The sequence below is a fragment of the Oncorhynchus keta genome, chromosome 2 (assembly GCF_023373465.1).
Source record: "Oncorhynchus keta strain PuntledgeMale-10-30-2019 chromosome 2, Oket_V2, whole genome shotgun sequence".
NCBI lineage: Eukaryota > Metazoa > Chordata > Actinopteri > Salmoniformes > Salmonidae > Oncorhynchus > Oncorhynchus keta.
The window spans coordinates 50,987,688-51,006,022 of record NC_068422.1 but is presented as its reverse complement, the minus strand read 5'-3'; the positions used below and the strand labels follow the sequence as shown (position 1 = coordinate 51,006,022).

General features: G+C 42.9%; 3 protein-coding genes across 6 annotated transcripts in view; 1 reads left to right on the top strand and 2 right to left on the bottom strand.

Moving 5' to 3' along the window:
• sufu (suppressor of fused homolog (Drosophila)) overlaps positions 1-18,335 on the top strand; it is a 455,419-nt gene that overhangs the window by 20,972 nt on the left and 416,112 nt on the right. For 2 of the 3 annotated variants that reach the window (XR_008078682.1, XR_008078683.1), the window contains exon 12: positions 2,782-3,967. Coding sequence is in view for 1 of the 3 variants with exons in the window: in XM_035800438.2 (XP_035656331.1) it covers positions 2,782-2,871 (90 nt within the window). In the remaining 2 variants the exon portion in view is untranslated. Of the gene's footprint in view, positions 1-2,781; positions 5,252-18,335 lie in introns of those variants that run through there. The other variant, XM_035800438.2, reaches the window with a different exon arrangement.
• On the bottom strand, positions 10,011-12,696 carry npm3 (nucleophosmin/nucleoplasmin, 3). 2 transcript variants are annotated; one of them, XM_035800418.2, is made up of 5 exons: positions 12,518-12,696; positions 12,140-12,225; positions 11,752-11,871; positions 11,399-11,492; positions 10,011-11,062 (listed from the first exon to the last, which is right to left on the bottom strand). In XM_035800418.2, the coding sequence occupies exons 1-5, from the start codon at positions 12,600-12,602 to the stop codon at positions 10,965-10,967; spliced, it is 483 nt and encodes a 160-aa protein (XP_035656311.1). In that variant the 5' UTR covers positions 12,603-12,696; the 3' UTR covers positions 10,011-10,964. The 2 variants fall into 2 exon arrangements, with proteins under 2 accessions (XP_035656311.1, XP_035656317.1); XM_035800424.2 differs by lacking the exon at positions 12,518-12,696 and adding an exon at positions 12,366-12,445.
• The window catches only part of LOC118402305 (protein O-GlcNAcase-like), a 33,924-nt gene continuing 30,693 nt past the window's right edge, over positions 15,105-18,335 (bottom strand). The window contains exon 19 of the transcript XR_008078628.1: positions 15,105-17,764. The gene's annotated coding sequence lies outside the window, so the exon portion shown is untranslated. The remainder of the gene's footprint in view (positions 17,765-18,335) is intronic.

Below are 18,335 nucleotides of genomic sequence, written 5' to 3'. Positions count from 1 at the left end.
TGGACATGTGCTCGTCGAACATATCATTCCAAAATCATGGGCATTAATATGGAGTTGGTCCCTCTCCTGCTGTAACTGCCTTCAATCTTCTGGGAAGGCTTGCCACCTGATGTAAGTCACTGAGCTCTTCAGTAAAGCCATTCTTCTGCCAATGTTTGACAATGGAGGTTGCATGGCTGGGTGCCTAATTATTTTCCAAATTCTTCAGGATACATGTTTTGGAATATTTGAATTCTTTATATTTGAATCATTTTCACTCTTTCATTTAATTTATTAATGGTTGAGTCACAAAAATGTTGTTGGTCCATCCGTTAGCTCCCATTGCAGCTATGGTGTTCAAATGCCTCATGGTGACATCCCAGAACAGTTTCCTTCCTGTCCTGCAGCTCAGTCATTCTGAACTATCTTTGATGCGCCTGGGTGGTTAAATACATCATCCTCGTTTTAACTTGAACATGCTTAAAGAGATATTCAATGTCTTTTATTTTATTTTTTATTTCACCAGGCAAGTCAGTTAAGAACAAATTCTTATTTTCAATGACGGCCTAGGAACAGTGGGTTAACTGCCTTGTTCAGGGGCAGAAAGACATATTTCTTTTAACCTTGTCAGCTCGGGGATTCGATCTTGCAACATTTCGGTTACTAGTCCTACGCGCTAACCACTAGGCTACCTGCCGCCCCATCTACCAATCACTGCCCTTTGAGGCTTTCGAAAAGCTCCCTGATCTTTGTAGCTGAATATGTGCTTGAAATTCAATACTTGACTGAGGGACCTTACATACAGTGCATTCAGAAAGTATTCAGACCCCTTGACTTTTTCCACATTTTTTTTACGTTACAGCCTTATTCTAAAATGTTTTAATTTTTTTTTTCCCTCAACACACACTACCTCATGACAAAGCAAAAACAGGTTTTTACAGTTTTTTTTATTTAAAAAATAACTTAGCACATTTACCTAAGTATTCAGACGCTTTAATCAGTTTTGTTGAAGCATCTTTTGGCAGTGATTACAGCCTCAAGTCTTCTTGGGTATGATGCTACAAGCTTGTCACACCTGTATTTGGGGAGTTTCTCCCATTCTCTGAAGATCCTGTCAAGCTCTGTCAGATTGGATGGGGAACGTCGCTGAACAGCTCTTTTCATGTAGCTCCATAGATGTTAATCGGGGGCAAGTCTGGACTCTGCCTGGGCCACTCAAGGACATTCAGAGATTTGTCCCGAAGCCACTCTTGCATAGTCTTGGTTGTGTACTTAGGGTTGTTGTCTTACTGAAAGGTGAACCCTCGCCCCAGTCTGAGGTCCTGAGCTCTCTGGATTAGGTTTTCATCAAGGAGCTCTCTGTACTTTGCTCCGTTCATCTTTCCCTCCATCCTGACTAGTCTCCCAGTTCCTGCCACTGAAAAACATCCCCACTGCATGATGCTGCCACCATCATGCTTCACCGTAGGGATGGTGCCAGGTTTCCTCCAGATGTGACGCTTGGCATTCAGGCCAAAGAGTTCAATCTTGGTTTCATCAGACCCCAGAATCTTGTTTCTCCATGGTCTGGGAGTCCTTTAGGTGCCTTTTGGCTAACTCCAAGCGTGCTGTAATGTGCTTATTATTGAGGAGTGGCTTCCATCTGGCCACGCTACCATAAAGGCAAGATTGGTGGATTGCTGCAGAGATTGTTGTCCTTCTGGAAGGTTCGCCCATCTCCACAGAGGAACTCTAGAGCTCTGTCAGTGACCATCGGATTCTTTGTCACCTCACTGACTAAGGCCCCTCTCCCCAGATTGCTCAGTTTGGCCGGGCGGCTAGCTCTTGGAAGAGTCTTGGTGATTCCAAACTTCCTGCATATAAGAATGATGGAGGCCACTGTGTTCTTGGACCTTCAATGCTGCAGAAATGTTTTTGTACCTTTCCCCAGATCTGTGCCTGGACACAATCCTGTCTCGGAGCTCTACAGACAATTCCTTCAACCTCATGGCTTGGTTTTTGCTCTGACATACACTGTCAACTGTGGGATCTTGTATAGACCAGTGTGTGCCTTTACAAATCTTGTCCCATCAATTGAATTTACCACCGCTGGACTCCAATCCATTTTAGAATAAGTGGTCTGAATACTTACTGAATGTTACATATGGAAGGGGTAGTAATTCAAAAATCATGTCAACCCCTATTTTTTCACACAGAGCAAGTCTTATGATTTTTTTTAAGCCACATCTACTCCTGAACTAATTTAGGCTTGCCTAAACAAATGGGATGAATACTAATTCCACGACTAATTTTCTTTTCACTTGGACATTATGGAATATTTAGTTTTAGATCGGTGACATACTTATGCTACCAACTAACTTGAGAAGATCTAAATGCATATTCCCATTAAAATGATTCAGATCAAATGGTTGGTATGCAGATGCTGCATGGACACTTCACTGGTAAAACTTGAAGAATTATCATTCACGATTGACAGTTCAAATGTAAAGGGAGGGTGACCAAAAATGTGGGCATAAAGAGGTAAAGAAACGCATGCACGGTATGTGATTCAGATCTTTGCTCAGAGGAAGGTTTCCAGGGGCAGAATGGGGAGGTTACCAAAAGATCCTTGGCCTTTCAAGAAGCTAGGTAAATCCTGTGATATTACATTTGCAAAATTCCCCCAAAAATCCTAGATCATATTTGGAAGATTCCCATAAAAAACAGGGAATAGAAAAACCTGGCAAAGTTTCCAGAATGTTTTAACTCCATGTTCTTTATCTGTCAATAAATGTTTTTCTCCTGTTTGATTCCTCCTTCCAGACCAAGTTACCGAAGGAATACAGCTGGCCAGAAAAGAAACTGAAGATCTCGGTCCTGCCTGACTCTGTGTTTGACAGCCCTCTGCAGTGAGACTTGGACCCACTCCTCTCTACAGAATACTCTGGACCTGTTCACTCAGACTTTAAATGTTCATGTTCAGTAGGTCACATCGTTGCAAAGCATTTCCCAACAGAAGTTCAGGTAGTACCTGTAAGTTGTCTTCCATTTTACTGAACACAACCCTGCTCTGTTCCATGGGCTCTGGTCTGCCTTCTAGCCCAAAGTGAGAACACCTGACCTCCACCTGATCTCTTTGTCACATCTGCTACCAATTTCTACTGCGTTTAACTATCCTTGTAGAAACGCCTGGAGATGTTCCGGAAACCTGTTTCTCCAGATAGCTGCCTTGCTAGATGATACATAGTTGCTATGTCTTGGGTAAAATTTCTAGTTAGGATGTGACATCCCACTAGACTCAATATGTTTGTAGCACAGGCAAAAATGTAGGGTCAGTTCATTTAGTTCAACGATTCTGTTTTTTGGTTTTCTAGGGCCACATTCCATTTGAAGTGTTCTCTTAAAACGCATATGTGTTTATTTGTTTAAGTGCTGGACATTTGCTTAATGTGTTATAAAGTATATATATGGTCAAGCCAAAGGTGCTACCAGTTTCCCATGAGGTTTGTATCGGACAAGATGTTGTGGAATTTAGACAACTGTGCAAATCTGAAATGGTGCCTTCTTCCCTATATAGTTTATTTTGGCCGGAGCCTTATGAGGGGTATATAGGGCAGGGGTCTTCAAACGTGTCCACAGCATGCAGGCACTGCAGGGGCTGTTCATAAAAAAAATGTTATTCCAATGTTCAATCAATCAAATTGTATTTATATAGCCCTTCGTACATCAGCTGATATCTCAAAGTGCTGTACAGAAACCCAGCCTAAAACCCCAAACAGCAAGCAATGCAGGTGTAGAAGCACGGTGGCTAGGAAAAACTCCCTAGAAAGGCCAAAACCTAGGAAGAAACCTAGAGGAACCAGGCTATGTGGGGTGGCCAGTCATCTTCTGGCTGTGCCGGGTGGAGATTATAACAACATGGCCAAGATGTTCAAATGTTCATAAATGACCAGCATGGTCGAATAATAACAAGGCAGAACAGTTGAAACTGGAGCAGCAGCACAGTCATGTGGACTTGGACAGCAAGGAGTCATCATGTCAGGTCGTCCTGGGGCACGGTCCTTGGGCTCAGGTCCTCCTGTTGTTGTGAATATCCATGTACTGGGAAAGTGCCGATGGCTACTGGTAAGCTTTCTTGACGTGGACGTCAATTTTTGCAGACATGTGTTGGCCTACTAGCTATTAAGGTAATTCCGATGTTAGTGTACACTTCCTCTTCCAATTATAATTGGGGAGGTCAAATTAATATCTACCAGATCAATTTTTTAAATGTATTTTACCCCTCTTTGCCATTTATTATACACAATCATTTTTTGCTAACATATGATGGGGGTCGCTGGATTGCCTGGGAGGGGGTCCCTGGGGAAAAAGTTTGAAGACCCTTGGCATATGGTGTAATTTGGGATACAGACAATCAAACCACATGATCCTCTCATTCTATCGTGTCCTGTCAAATCTTTGTCCCCCTGTGCCAAGAGCCTGATTATTTTACAGAGTAATATTTTGTGTATGTAATGTTTTACTGTTAATTTTATGAAATATCTCTGAAGCTCTACAATGACTGATAACTACTATTAGAGGAAAGATTGTGTTTGTAAGAGTTTATAGGCCTGTCAGAGTGAAATGTTGGAAAGCGTTTCGGAGAACTCTCCATGTGTCCACAAATAAAGTTAGTCTGACATTTTTCACTGATTAACATTCACTGCATTGTTTCCTGTCCCTAGTTGGATCAGATTTTTGTTGATAGAACTGACGTCAGTGCCTGTGTTTTTAGGAAGCCACTAGAACTTGTCAGAGCCTAGGTCCACGCCACATTTTTTATCACCACTTTCTTCACAGAAACTTGTTCTTTCCTTCTGTCACAATGCGTGTCAACTGTTGCATGAATATATTGTTTTGCTCTGGTAGAAACAGAACCAGAGTCAGTCTGCCATGGCCTTGACGTGTATAGGCTCCATGCATTGTAAAGACTGTATCCACTGTCAACCGCTCCTGTATTTTAATATATATCAGTTTCAATCAAGGACCTCTGTCTTTATATACATACAGCATCCCAGATATCTGTTATGCCATGAGTGCATTCCATTGACTAACTAGAGTCAAGAACAGGAGCTGACTCCTTTTTTTCTATACCTGTTCACATGTATTCTACAGTGTCTTTCTTTATTCCGATTGGGATTTATTTGTGTGTGGTCTTTATAATAATGTTTATTGTTATTTTATGATGAATGAAGGAATCACTAAACTGCCTGTTTCTGTAATCACAAGTGCATTAAACAGAAATCGACATTCACGTCGGTGGTTTTTGGTCTGATGGTCTATACTAGTGTAAGTACATTTAATTGTGTATGTATAATGAATTAATTTCGGTATTGAACATTTTGCCACTTCACAATTTCCTTTTGTAGTTTTCTCAATTTAGGTAGGTCTGATGCATGCGCGGTGAACCTAGGAACAAACACTAAAACTGCAAGATTACTTTTGATGTGATTTTTTTCCCCCGTCTGGAATCATGAGAATCTCGGATGAGTTGTTTTTGTCACCATCCATTTCCCTCGACTCCTTCCCGTGTCAGACAGGTCACGTTATCGGACTGGAAGCGCTGCCACAAAATCTTTGGCGCTGCTTTATTGGGAGTTGCATCCTGAGCGTGTGTTTCATTCCTCTCTCACCAGGAGAGCTCGAAAGAAAGAACAGCCTAAATAATTGCAGAGATGGGACTAGAATAAAGCGCCGAGCAAACATTTACATTTACATTTAAGTCATTTAGCAGACGCTCTTATCCAGAGCGACTTACAAATTGGTGCATTCACCTTATGACATCCAGTGGAACAGCCACTTTACAATAGTGCATCTAAATATTTTAAGGGGGGGGGGGGGGGTGAGAAGGATTACTTTATCCTATCCTAGGTATTCCTTAAAGAGGTGGGGTTTCAGGTGTCTCCGGAAGGTGGTGATTGACTCCGCTGTCCTGGCGTCGTGAGGGAGTTTGTTCCACCATTGGGGAGCCAGAGCAGCGAACAGTTTTGACTGGGCTGAGCGGGAACTGTACTTCCTCAGTGGTAGGGAGGCGAGCAGGCCAGAGGTGGATGAACGCAGTGCCCTTGTTTGGGTGTAGGGCCTGATCAGAGCCTGGAGGTACTGAGGTGCCGTTCCCCTCACAGCTCCGTAGGCAAGCACCATGGTCTTGTAGCGGATGCGAGCTTCAACTGGAAGCCAGTGGAGAGAGCGGAGGAGCGGGGTGACGTGAGAGAACTTGGGAAGGTTGAACACCAGACGGGCTGCGGCGTTCTGGATGAGTTGTAGGGGTTTAATTGCACAGGCAGGGAGCCCAGCCAACAGCGAGTTGCAGTAATCCAGACGGGAGATGACGAGTGCCTGGATTAGGACCTGCGCCGCTTCCTGTGTGAGGCAGGGTCGTACTCTGCGGATGTTGTAGAGCATGAACCTACAGGAACGGGCCACCGCCTTGATGTTAGTTGAGAACGACAGGGTGTTGTCCAGGATCACGCCAAGGTTCTTAGTGCTCTGGGAGGAGGACACAATGGAGTTGTCAACCGTGATGGCGAGATCATGGAACGGGCAGTCCTTCCCGGGAGGAAGAGCAGCTCCGTCTTGCCGAGGTTCAGCTTGTGGTGATCCGTCATCCACACTGATATGTCTGCCAGACATGCAGAGATGCGATCGCCACCCGGTCATCAGAAGGGGGAAAGGAGAAGATTAATTGTGTGTCGTCTGCATAGCAATGATAGGAGAGACCATGTGAGGTTATGACAGAGCCAAGTGACTTGGTGTATAGCGAGAATAGGAGAGGGCCTAGAACAGAGCCCTGGGGGACACCAGTGGTGAGAGCGCGTGGTGAGGAGACAGATTCTCGCCACGCCACCTGGTAGGAGCGACCTGTCAGGTAGGACGCAATCCAAGCGTGGGTCGCGCCGGAGATGCCCAACTCGGAGAGGGTGGAGAGGAGGATCTGATGGTTCACAGTATTGAAGGCAGCCGATAGGTCTAGAAGGATGAGAGCAGAGGAGAGAGAGTTAGCTTTAGCAGTGCGGAGCGCCTCCGTGATACAGAGAAGAGCAGTCTCAGTTGAATGACTAGTCTTGAAACCTGACTGATTTGGATCAAGAAGGTCATTCTGAGAGAGATAGCGGGAGAGCTGGCCAAGGACGGATGCAGAAAGGGAGGAGAGGAGGGTTGAGGAGGCAGAATCAGGAGATAGGTTGAAGGTTTGAGCAGAGGGAAGAGATGATAGGATGGAAGAGGAGAGAGTAGCGGGGGAGAGAGAGCGAAGGTTGGGACGGCGCGATACCATCCGAGTAGGGGCAGTGTGGGAAGTGTTGGATGAGAGCGAGAGGGAAAAGGATACAAGGTAGTGGTCGGAGACTTGGAGGGGAGTTGCAATGAGGTTAGTGGAAGAACAGCATCTAGTAAAGATGAGGTCGAGCGTATTGCCTGCCTTGTGAGTAGGGGGAAGGTGAGAGGGTGAGGTCAAAGAGGAGAGGAGTGGAAAGAAGGAGGCAGAGAGGAATGAGTCAAAGGTAGACGTGGGGAGGTTAAAGTCGCCCAGAACTGTGAGAGGTGAGCCGTCCTCAGGAAAGGAGCTTATCAAGGCATCAAGCTCATTGATGAACTCTCCGAGGGACCACGAGGGCGATAAATGATAAGGATGTTAAGCTTGAAAGGGCTGGTAACTGTGACAGCATGAAATTCAAAGGAGGCGATAGACAGATGGGTAAGGGGAGAAAGAGAAATGACCACTTGGGAGAGATGAGGATCCCGGTGCCACCACCCCGCTGACCAGAAGCTCTCGGGGTGTGCGAGAACACGTGGGCGGACGAAGAGAGAGCAGTAGGAGTAGCAGTGTTATCTGTGGTGATCCGTGTTTCCGTCAGTGCCAAGAAGTCGAGGGACTGGAGGGAGGCATAGGCTGAGATGAACTCTGCCTTGTTGGCCGCAGATCGGCAGTTCCAGAGGCTACCGGAGACCTGGAACTCCACGTGGGTCGTGCGCGCTGGGACCACCAGATTAGGGTGGCCGCGGCCACGCGGTGTGGAGCGTTTGTATGGTCTGTGCAGAGAGGAGAGAACAGGGATAGACAGACACATAGTTGACAGGCTACAGAAGAGGCTACGCTAATGCAAGGAGATTGGAATGACAAGTGGACTACACGTCTCGAATGTTCAGAAAGTTAAGCTTACGTAGCAAGAATCTTATTGACTAAAATGATTAAAATGATACAGTACTGCTGAAGTAGGCTAGCTGGCAGTGGCTGCGTTGTTGACTTTGTAGGCTAGCTGGCAGTGGCTGCGTTGTTGACACTACACTAATCAAGTCGTTCCGTTGAGTGTAATAGTTTCTACAGTGCTGCTGTAGAAACAGTCGAAGGACATGGACACTTAAAGAAATGCTTTCTCTGCGGTGAAACCGTTTGACGTTTTCACTATCAGTACAACCTTCAAAAAAGTCCAACAGGTCTTTCAGCTTCTCTTGGAGAACCAGATTTTTGATAAAGAAGAGTAATGTGAGTTCCATTGCTCCACCATCTCCTTCCTAGGATACGTCATCACCGCAGGAAATATTCAGATGGATTCTGACAAGGTGAGCACGATGGTGGATTGGCCTCAGCCCACATCCAGAGTGTAGCTGCAGCATCGCTTGCTAATTTCTACCGTCACCTCATCCAGGGTTGAAGCACCCTGGCTTCCCCCCTCTCAGCATTCACCTCTCCCAAGGTCTGATTCACGTGGTCTCCAGCAGATGACCAGGCATTCTCAGACCTCAAGCATCGATTCACGACAGCTCCCATCTTAATCCATCCGGACCTGTCCCATCAGTGGGGGAAATCCTGTCCCAGGACCAAAGCTGCATCCCTACACTTTCCTTTCCCATCGTCTTAATCCCGTTGAGAGGAACTATGGCGTGGGAAATCGAGAACTAGTCACGGTCAAGATGGCGTTTTAAATTTTTTTTTTTATACAGATTAATTTATATTGACCTACTGAAATCAGTTGCCGTCCCTCAGTTGTTCGCAGATGATGTGTCTCCTCCTGGACAGAACATTACTTCCAAAGATTTTTTTTGCATACAACATACATACAATGGGGCAAAAGGTGTTGAAGTGTTGAAGTGTACCTATGATGAAAATTACAGGCCTCATCTTTTTAAGTGGGAGAACTTGCACAATTGGTGGCTGACTAAATACTTTTTTGCCCCACTGTACAAATCATGTTTATATGCAAAATAGCATTGTTTTGTAGGGTGAGTTACATGTTGGGTTGTCAGACAAACACACTAAGGCATTGGATCTATTCTGTAGAGAGAACCAACAGCTGTTTGTCTAGAGGATTTCTGTTTAGTGGATTTCACACAGGTTAGGCCCCCTAATGTTCATATTTCTCACCTATTAGTTTAAAATTAAAACAACCAATATATATATAGTCGATAATGTCAGATCTACCCTCCTACAGTTATCAGCCATGTCCTGCTATAAGCCATAGTACATCTGCAAGCCTTTAAAGTGAGGGAAAACAAATGTCTTCTATGTGTGAAACTATTCCTGAAGCTCTTAAAGTTCTCTTCCATAAATTATGTTCAGCCAGATTTCCCTCTCAAAACCAGTAAATGTCTGGAAAGAGAAGCTCACATCTATTAACCTTTGAAACTGGGCTGTGTTTATCAAGTGCCTGCATTTAAGCCAAATGGAATGCCTTATACCAGGGTTTCCCAAACTCAGTCCTTGAACCAGCTGATTCAAATAACCAACCCACTATCGAGCTTTGCTTATTTGAATCCGCTGAGTAGCGCTAGGGCAAAAACCAACACGTGCACCCAGGACCGAGTTTGAGAAACTCTGTCTTACACCTAAAGCTATGTGTAAGGGTACGTCTATTGTTTGTGTGTGAACGGGCAGGGGGCAAGGCATATCTTAAGAATAACACAATTCAATGAAATACCATAGCCTCTGATGACCAATCAACACTGGGCGCAACATGAGATGTCAGACTGAAATGTACAATTGATTTGTTATAAAGCCAATAAATGAGACCTAATACCAAAAGTGTTTTTATTTATAGAATCTGAAAATGTACAACAAAAATTATCAAAGGATCAATTAATTAGCAAGCTTTCGTTTCCCTAAATAGTACAAAACGGACCATAACTTTTTTGTGCGGCGACTTTCAATAACTAATGTTCAATGTAAGCTTGAGTGTTTCTCAAGGCTACCTGGCTAACTTATTTATCCTGATTTGTTCAAATCCAACCCAGCCAGAAGAGCAAGAAAACCAATACATTAACACCCACCTCTCCAACCCCCTTCCCCACAAACTCCATTTACAATTAGATTTAATGTTATCCAAATAAACGATAGCATGCAAACATGGAATATATATCCACTTTCACCAACAAAGGTACATTTCAACTCTGAAAGTCAACAGTAAAAAAATTCAGTCAACTGATGGTGCTGTAACCATGAGAAGAAAGTATGTAAGAAACTATGGCAGGGATTCATTCAGATCATCGACAATTAAAAGGTCATTTCTGACTGAACCGACATGTGTACCATTTACCGTGAATGTGGTTTCCGCATAGCCGATCGGATTGGGTCCCAGCCTAATATTTCCTAAAAGCTTAGTTATCCATTTCCACTCAACCAAACACTTGTTACAACAATAATAAAACCATCTTAGGATCTTGATTGTATTTAATACATTGCAATTGATTCTTTATAATGGAACCAAACACTTCCACAGCTGCAAACAAGAGCTCACTCCAACAGGCCAAAGAGAGTAGACTAATCCCTAGGACATGGTTCAGTAACCACAACCCAAAAATTAGGTCCATATTCGTGCATCTTTCATCCATAATTTCCCCCCAGTATGTTTCATCCCACATTCCTCAACAACTTTCCAGTGGGATAGAGAATCTGAATTTCATGTTTCCTATTGGTACAAGAAAATCTTTATTCCCTAAAGAAACATTTATTAATCAGATATCCAGTCCTTTTACAACTTCTGTTTCTTTTTAGCTGGTTTGATGGGGATTATCTCTTCATCCAAGTCTTCTTCTTCGCTAGACAAGTCAGAGTCAGCGTTGTCAGAGGCTGGTAGAGGAGGACACAAGTTATCAAATCACTAGGAAAAATGCAGTTCCTCAGATAGGACTGTTAACTCTGTCTCACTGCCAACAGATCAGAGAACTTAGACTATCCCTTTAAAAGGAAAGATTCACCAATTTTGAATGTTAGTTTTTAGTGCATCTCTAAGCACTGCTACACCCATTCCCAGGGTCATTTCATGTTTCCATGTGTATCTGAGCCATTGACGCTCAAATAGGCAGAAATACAGCCGGTATGACGAATTTTGCATCATATGATGGGTGAATCTTCTCCTTTAATGTATATGTCCTTACAGGTAAATTATTAAAACCACAATTTTACCAATGAGGTGCAGACCGCTAACTGTCACTGGTCCGGTACCCGACTTCAGTCTAATGGTGACAGGGGCCTTCAGCTCAAACTCCCCAAGACTCACCTGAGAAAGAAAACAATTGAGATTTCCAACCACACACACAAGGCAGACATTTAATCCAAAATCAATCCTGAGCACTTTCAGATCCACACAAACATCTGAAACCTCAGTGTTACAGGTGGCCAATGCATTTCCCATGTGGAAAGTCAGAAACTTTACAAATAAGCAGTGTGTAGGAGAATGTAGAATTGTCTTCCTTTGAATCTCATGTTTCATTCCCCTCCCAGTCTGAAGTAGGTGGTGGTGTATGTGTGCCCCTCACCATTGGCAGGCAGTTGATATGGAGGTTGGCGACAGGTACAGAAATAGTTTTCCCCTGGTGGTTCATAGCGGTCACCTCCACCACATTACTCTCCTCCTTCGCTCCCTCTCCCAAACAAACCTAGAGATGTATACAACATTTGTACAGAAACTTTGCTCCCTCAAAATAGAATCATTACAGTGGATTTTTTAGAGGCATTACATCATTGATTCACAAATTTTTCTGTATCAGAGGCATGTAAGCTATGCTACAGCAACATAACTCTGGACCCTGGCACACCTGATACCATTGGTTCCAATGTCATGATTATCATGTCTTAGAAAAAAGTTTGCCTAATTGTACAAAGAGAGTGAAGTGATGTAGTTAGCTAGCTTAAAGTAAACCCTACCGTCCGTAGCTCGAGAAAGTGTTCCAAATCCTCCTCTTCGTCCCCTTGGAATGTGTAGAACGGTACTTTGGAGGATAATTCACAACCTACGAAGATACAATGTTAAAATGTTGCAATTTTAGCTAACGTTACACGTGTTTCAGAGACGGATGTAACATTAGCGCATACAGTTGGGGTGTATAATAATTCATACAAAATCTAAATATATTTCAGCAGTCTTTCTTACAATACATTTCTCTCTAAATCGGTTACTCTCATTGTAAAACAAAAATGTTAAAAATGCAATCAAACACGATCCAAAATACATGATGGCATCCCCACGTGTGCTGCTTCCAAGCATTTTATACAACAGATTGTTTTGGAAAAGGCGATCCTTACTGAATACATAGCTCTCCAGTCTCGATTGGCCAACACTCCCGTGGTCTTCCGAGCAGCAATCATCTTCTCCGTGACTGTGCGACATAATTGATTGTGTCTAAATAAAGTAAATTTATTAGCTAGCTCGATTGAAGATCAGACTCGCTTTCAAGAGATGCAACATATGACGTCAAAACAAATCGCGTCGCAGGCGTAAATACGTTTCAACGTGTGTTTGAAGGGGAGGGGCCAATGGACTTTGGTTTGGATCTGGAGTTTACTTGTTACAGCATGAGTTATTTTTGATCTATCAATATATGAAGTTAGAACAACTCATGCGAATATTCTACAATCCACATAACGAAAATACTCGCATTTTCCCATCAGTGGTGTGTTTCCACCAAATGGACTTGTGGCTAAAAATCAGTGCGTGATGGCATAGTGCACACAAAATATATTTTTCACTTCAGTTTTCATGTACCAAATAAAAAATAAAAAGTTAATGTTTCCATCGCATGTTCAACTCTACTGATTTGTTACAAACACTTTTGCGTTAAATAGCAAATATGCCTACTTTGGTCTTGGCAAGTGTACTCTAGCCAACAACGGGTAGACTGTGCGGTACTCTACATGATGCTATTATATACAGTACCAGTCAAATGTTTGGACACACCTACTCATTCAAGGGTTTTTCTTTATTTTGACTATTTTCAACATTGTAGAATAATAGTGAAGACATCAAAACTATGGAATAACACATGATATCATGTCGTAACCAAACAAGTGTTAAACATATCAAAATATATTTTAGATTTGAGATTCTTCAAAGTAGCCACCCTTTGACTTGATGACAGCCTTTGCACACTCTTAGCATTTTCTCAACCAGTTTCACCTGAAATGCTTTTTCAAACAGTCTTGAAGAAGTTCCCATATATGCTGAGCACGTGTTGGCTGCTTTTTATTCACTCTGCGGTCCAACTCATCCCAACTAATGGGGATCCTACTAAATACAGTAGTCTACATAATACCTGTTACATAGTTACAGCTGTTTACTTGCTTGTTCTGCCCACTATAATACACTTGCTCCCATTGGAAACGACAGGCTCTGTTCTATTTTGGGTTAGTTATAAACATCTTTGGTATGACTTTACGCGAATAAAAACTATGGATGGAAACGTGGTTAGAGAACATGATCGAATCCTATGTACAGTCGTGGCCAAAATTTTGAGAATGACACATTCATTTTCCAAATCTGCTGCCTCAGTTTGTATGATTGCAATTTGCAAATACTCCAGAATGTCATGAAGAGTGATCAGATGAATTGCAAAGTCCCTCTTTGCCATGCAAATGAACTGAATCCCCCCAAAACATTTCCACTGAATTTCAGCCCTGCCACAAAAGGACCAGCTGACATCATGTCAGTGATTTTCTCGTTAACACGGGTGTGAGTGTTGACGAGGACAAGGCTGGAGATCACTCTGTCATGCTGATTGAGTTCGAATAACAGACTGGAAGCTTCAAAAGGAGGGTGGTGCTTGGAATCATTCTTCCTCTGTAAACCATGGCAAGGAAACATGTGCCGTCATCATTGCTTTGCACAAAAAGGGCTTTACGGGCAAGGATATTGCTGCCATTAAGATTGCACCTAAATCAACCATTTATCGGATCATCAAGAACTTCAAGGAGAGCGGTTTAATTGTTGTGAAGAAGGCATCAGAGAGCCCAGGAAAGTCCAGCAAGCGCCAGGACTGTCTCCTAAAGTTGATTCAGCTGCGGGATCGGGGCACCACCAGTACAGAGCTTGCTCAGGAATGGCAGCAGGCAGGTGTGAGTGCATCTGCACGCACAGTGAGGCAAAGACTTTTGGAGGATGGCCTTGTGTCAAGAAGGGCAGCAAAGAAGTCACTTCTCTTCAGGAAAAACATCAGGGACAGGCTGATATTCTGCAAAAGGTACAAGGATTGGACTGCTGAGGACTGGGGTAAAGTAATTTTCTCTGATGAATCCCCTTTCCGATTGTTTGGGGCATCTGGAAAAAAAGCTTGTCCGGAGAAGACAAGGTGAGTGCTACCATCAGTCCTGTGTCATGCCAACAGTAAAGCTTCCTGAGACCATGAGACCACATCCATGAATAAAGAATGGTACCAACACATCCTCTGAGAGCAACTGCTCCCAACCATCCAGGAATAGTTTGGTGACGAACAATGACTTTTCCAGCATGATGGAGCTCCTTGCCGTAAGGCAAACGTGATAACTTAGTGGCTCGGGGAACAGAACATCGAAATTTTGGGTCCATGGCCAGGAAACTCCTCAGACCTACGCCACCTTCTCGAAATTAAAACTAGTTAAGGGAAATTTGCAGCCTGAATGGAGGATGCTGGAGCCGGTCCATGGGGAACACGTATTACTGGGCACATCCAGCCTAGTGCAGATATCGCACACATGCACTGTCGGCTGCTTAGGCTATGGGGATCCTAATGGGGATCCTAATAAATACAGTAGTTTACACAATACCTGTTAAATAGTTGCAGCTGTTTACACAACTCACCCAGTCATATCAGTAATCATAACACATTTTTCACAAGTTCATACAATACACTACTCAAAACACTTTTTAAAATTGTTTATTAATATTATAAACCATTTATTTTACATAAACATTTTACAGAAATTAGTTTCAGTAAACATCCCCCTCAAAAAAAAAACTATGTTCCTATGTATGTATCATCAAATGCAGGCCTACAATAATCCCTTCCAACTGCAGCTATACTTTCAAAATCAGGAGGCAGAAAAAAAAGCAGTCGTCACAATAGCACAAGCAATGATAAAATGTCAGACATTATGGAAAAGTGAATCCTTCAATATCAGTGGAGAACTGGGAGGATACATGTTCCTATTCTCTCTGGGAAATTTACTTGACCACCACAGAATAATATAGTACGGAGGGTGACGTGTTGAATAGAGCAGACTAATATGCTTCAATCTAACTAGTGTTTAAAATGTTTGAACTGATTCAGGCTTGTGCTCATTGAGAAATGACAAATCAGAAAGCTCATTTTTGTTAACAAAAATACTTGTCATCTTTTCCCACTATTCCTTTTAATTGACTTGTCTCTTGTTTGCGGTGACGTCGTAGGTTGAGGAAGGGCATCAAGCTATCAACCCCCCGGCGAACTAGACTGTAATATGGACGTGATTTTTTCTTCTGTTTGCTAAACCAAACAAATCTAATAAGCATCATGCATAGCACAGATGTACTGTATGTAGCAGTATCAAAACATCACATTGGCAGACAAAGCAACAACATGAGCTACAGCTGATCCTCCTGTTACAAAAAGAAGGCTTCATGTTAGGATCAAAGTGCTTTACATGAACAAAAACAGCAAAATGAGAAACACTGAGTATAAAACACTTAACACATACGTAGATACAAAAGGCCTAGGTATAGTATATCACTCCCTCCATTTCTCTTGACACAGCCAGGGCCAGTGAAGGTAGTCAGTCAATGTCACTCTAGCTTAACAACCCTAACTGGGAGAAGGGCAGCAATGGTATTCAAGTGGGTGCAATGTTGTAGGACATTGCAGATAGAAATGTGGCGTACAGAGCCTACATGGTTCCTCATTCTGCTTTGCATTGAATCGAGTCTGTTCTACACAGTATATTTCTAACTGACCATGCTGTCCTGGATAAGATTCTGGTTAGTGGTTAGCTTTCCTCAGCACATCATGGGAAGTTGGGAAATAGAGCAGCTGTATTATAGTGGGAGTGCTAAAGCATCTGCAAACTGTTCAGTCCTATTTTCACATTTTCTAACATTAAGATTTGGCTCATCTCTCTTGGCTTAAGAGCAAGAGCACTGGATTTGTAACTGAATCTAGAGACCTTTCAGAGCAGATGGCCCACCGTTGAGGCAAGGTGCATTCATTTTTAGCTTGCCTGGGGTACCGGAAGGTAGACTATTCCATGGTAATTAAATGTCAAAACTCAGCCCACCCTGGGCACCAAGTAAGCTAAAATGAACCCACCCATTCAAGTCCCCTTATGTATATGTCAGGTGGATTGACAGTAGATAAGAGTGCATGATAATCACCTGTGAACTACAGTACAGGGCAATAGGCCCATTGGAGATATCCACAGGTAGAAAAATCATATAGAAAGGCAATGAACCAAAAGGCAATACAAAAGCAATATAAACATACTGTAAAAAATAGGGATGCGCATCTTTCCTTTTTAAGACGATTCTATACGTATAGATACGATACAGGAACGATACGTTTTAGTTTGAAAGAATTCTGTGCCATTAGGTTTGATTAGAAAAGGAATCGATGCGATTCGGTCGAGGCGATGCACTAACATTTGTTGCATAAACACATTCATTTTCCATTCTAAATTAAAATCTGCTGTTGATGGAGCTAATGAGCTGGGCCTCTGTATGTGTGTGTTCGTCTAAATTATTTATTTCTATGCGGTGTATGTACTATGCAGGCACCTGAGATGAGCCATAAGGGAGGCTCGGCATCTACCACCCCATTATCAGTTTTTTGTCCCCCCACTGATTCTGAAATCAAAATTGTGAAATTGTGCAGATTAAGTGTTTGAGCTAGCAAAGTATCAATATTTATTGTTCACAAATTAGTTATGACCTAATGAATATATAGCACAACTTTTTTTCTAAATTGAATGGTTTTGACCGTTTGGAAGTTATGGAGTGATATCCTCGTGTGGACCATGCAGTGCGCCTCGCAAAAGTGATTGGTATCCTTGTCATGAAATTATCAAATTTACCCTGTATATCTAAAAATGACCATCTACACAGATTGTTTAAAGCAAAACTATCAAAACTATTGCTGATGGTGAACCTGAACAATCAAAACAATGTAGTGTAAGCCCTGTTCAGCAGGTATAGCCAGATGAGTTGTCTCTGGTAGCTTACTTTTATTCTGGTAAAACACAATTTTCAACATCACATAGATAGCAATAACGTAGCAAATTACATAGGTTGTCACTCAACTAATAAAGCTTGATATCATGCAAGCCATTTTAGCATTTGCATGCTGAAGGTGCCGCACAGATGTGTAAGAGCAGGAACAGGTCGCCTACCTTGTGTTGGTCAGCGTGCAAAACTGGGCACTGTGCTCAGTTTGACCAACAGTGTGTGAATACAGCCTGAATTTGGCAATTCTTATCCTGAATATGCAGATGCAGGAATATTCACATACAGGAACACCACGAATTGCAGGCCGCAATTGCACCCTTCTCATACACCTTCCAAACTAAGATCTTATCCTCTTTTTTATTTAGCATCCCGATAACACCCTCCAAATAACTAAAAACCGCCCTCCTCTTAACAAAAGCCCTTAAACCCCTTACATTTAAACTAACAAAAGTAAAATTAGACTCCATGAAAAAAATAAAAACATGTAATACACTCAAATTCTAAACCCAGACAGAAAAAAAACATAAACAGGAAACTCACCCGATGCTCCCCTGCTCCATATCTACCGGTGAGCACACCATCCGTAATCCCGACATCCCCCCCTCTTCCTCCATCACACCATCCCAGGATGCAGGAATAGTGTTTGGTTCCGGGGTGCCCTGCACCCTGGGTCTACCCCCACAATCCTCCCCCTCCCCAGTGTTGCAGCTGGTTTGGAAAAAAATTGGGGAGGCTGAGTCCCCAAACAAAAAACTCCCCACCTCCTCTTGTACCCAGTCCTGAGTCTTGTTATGTGTGTCCCCACCCAACAGAAGTTGAGGGCCTGGGGAAACCAGCAGCAACCCAGAGGTTTCTCCCGCCCCCTTACCTCTCTTGGCCATTGCTTCCCCCTCACTGTCG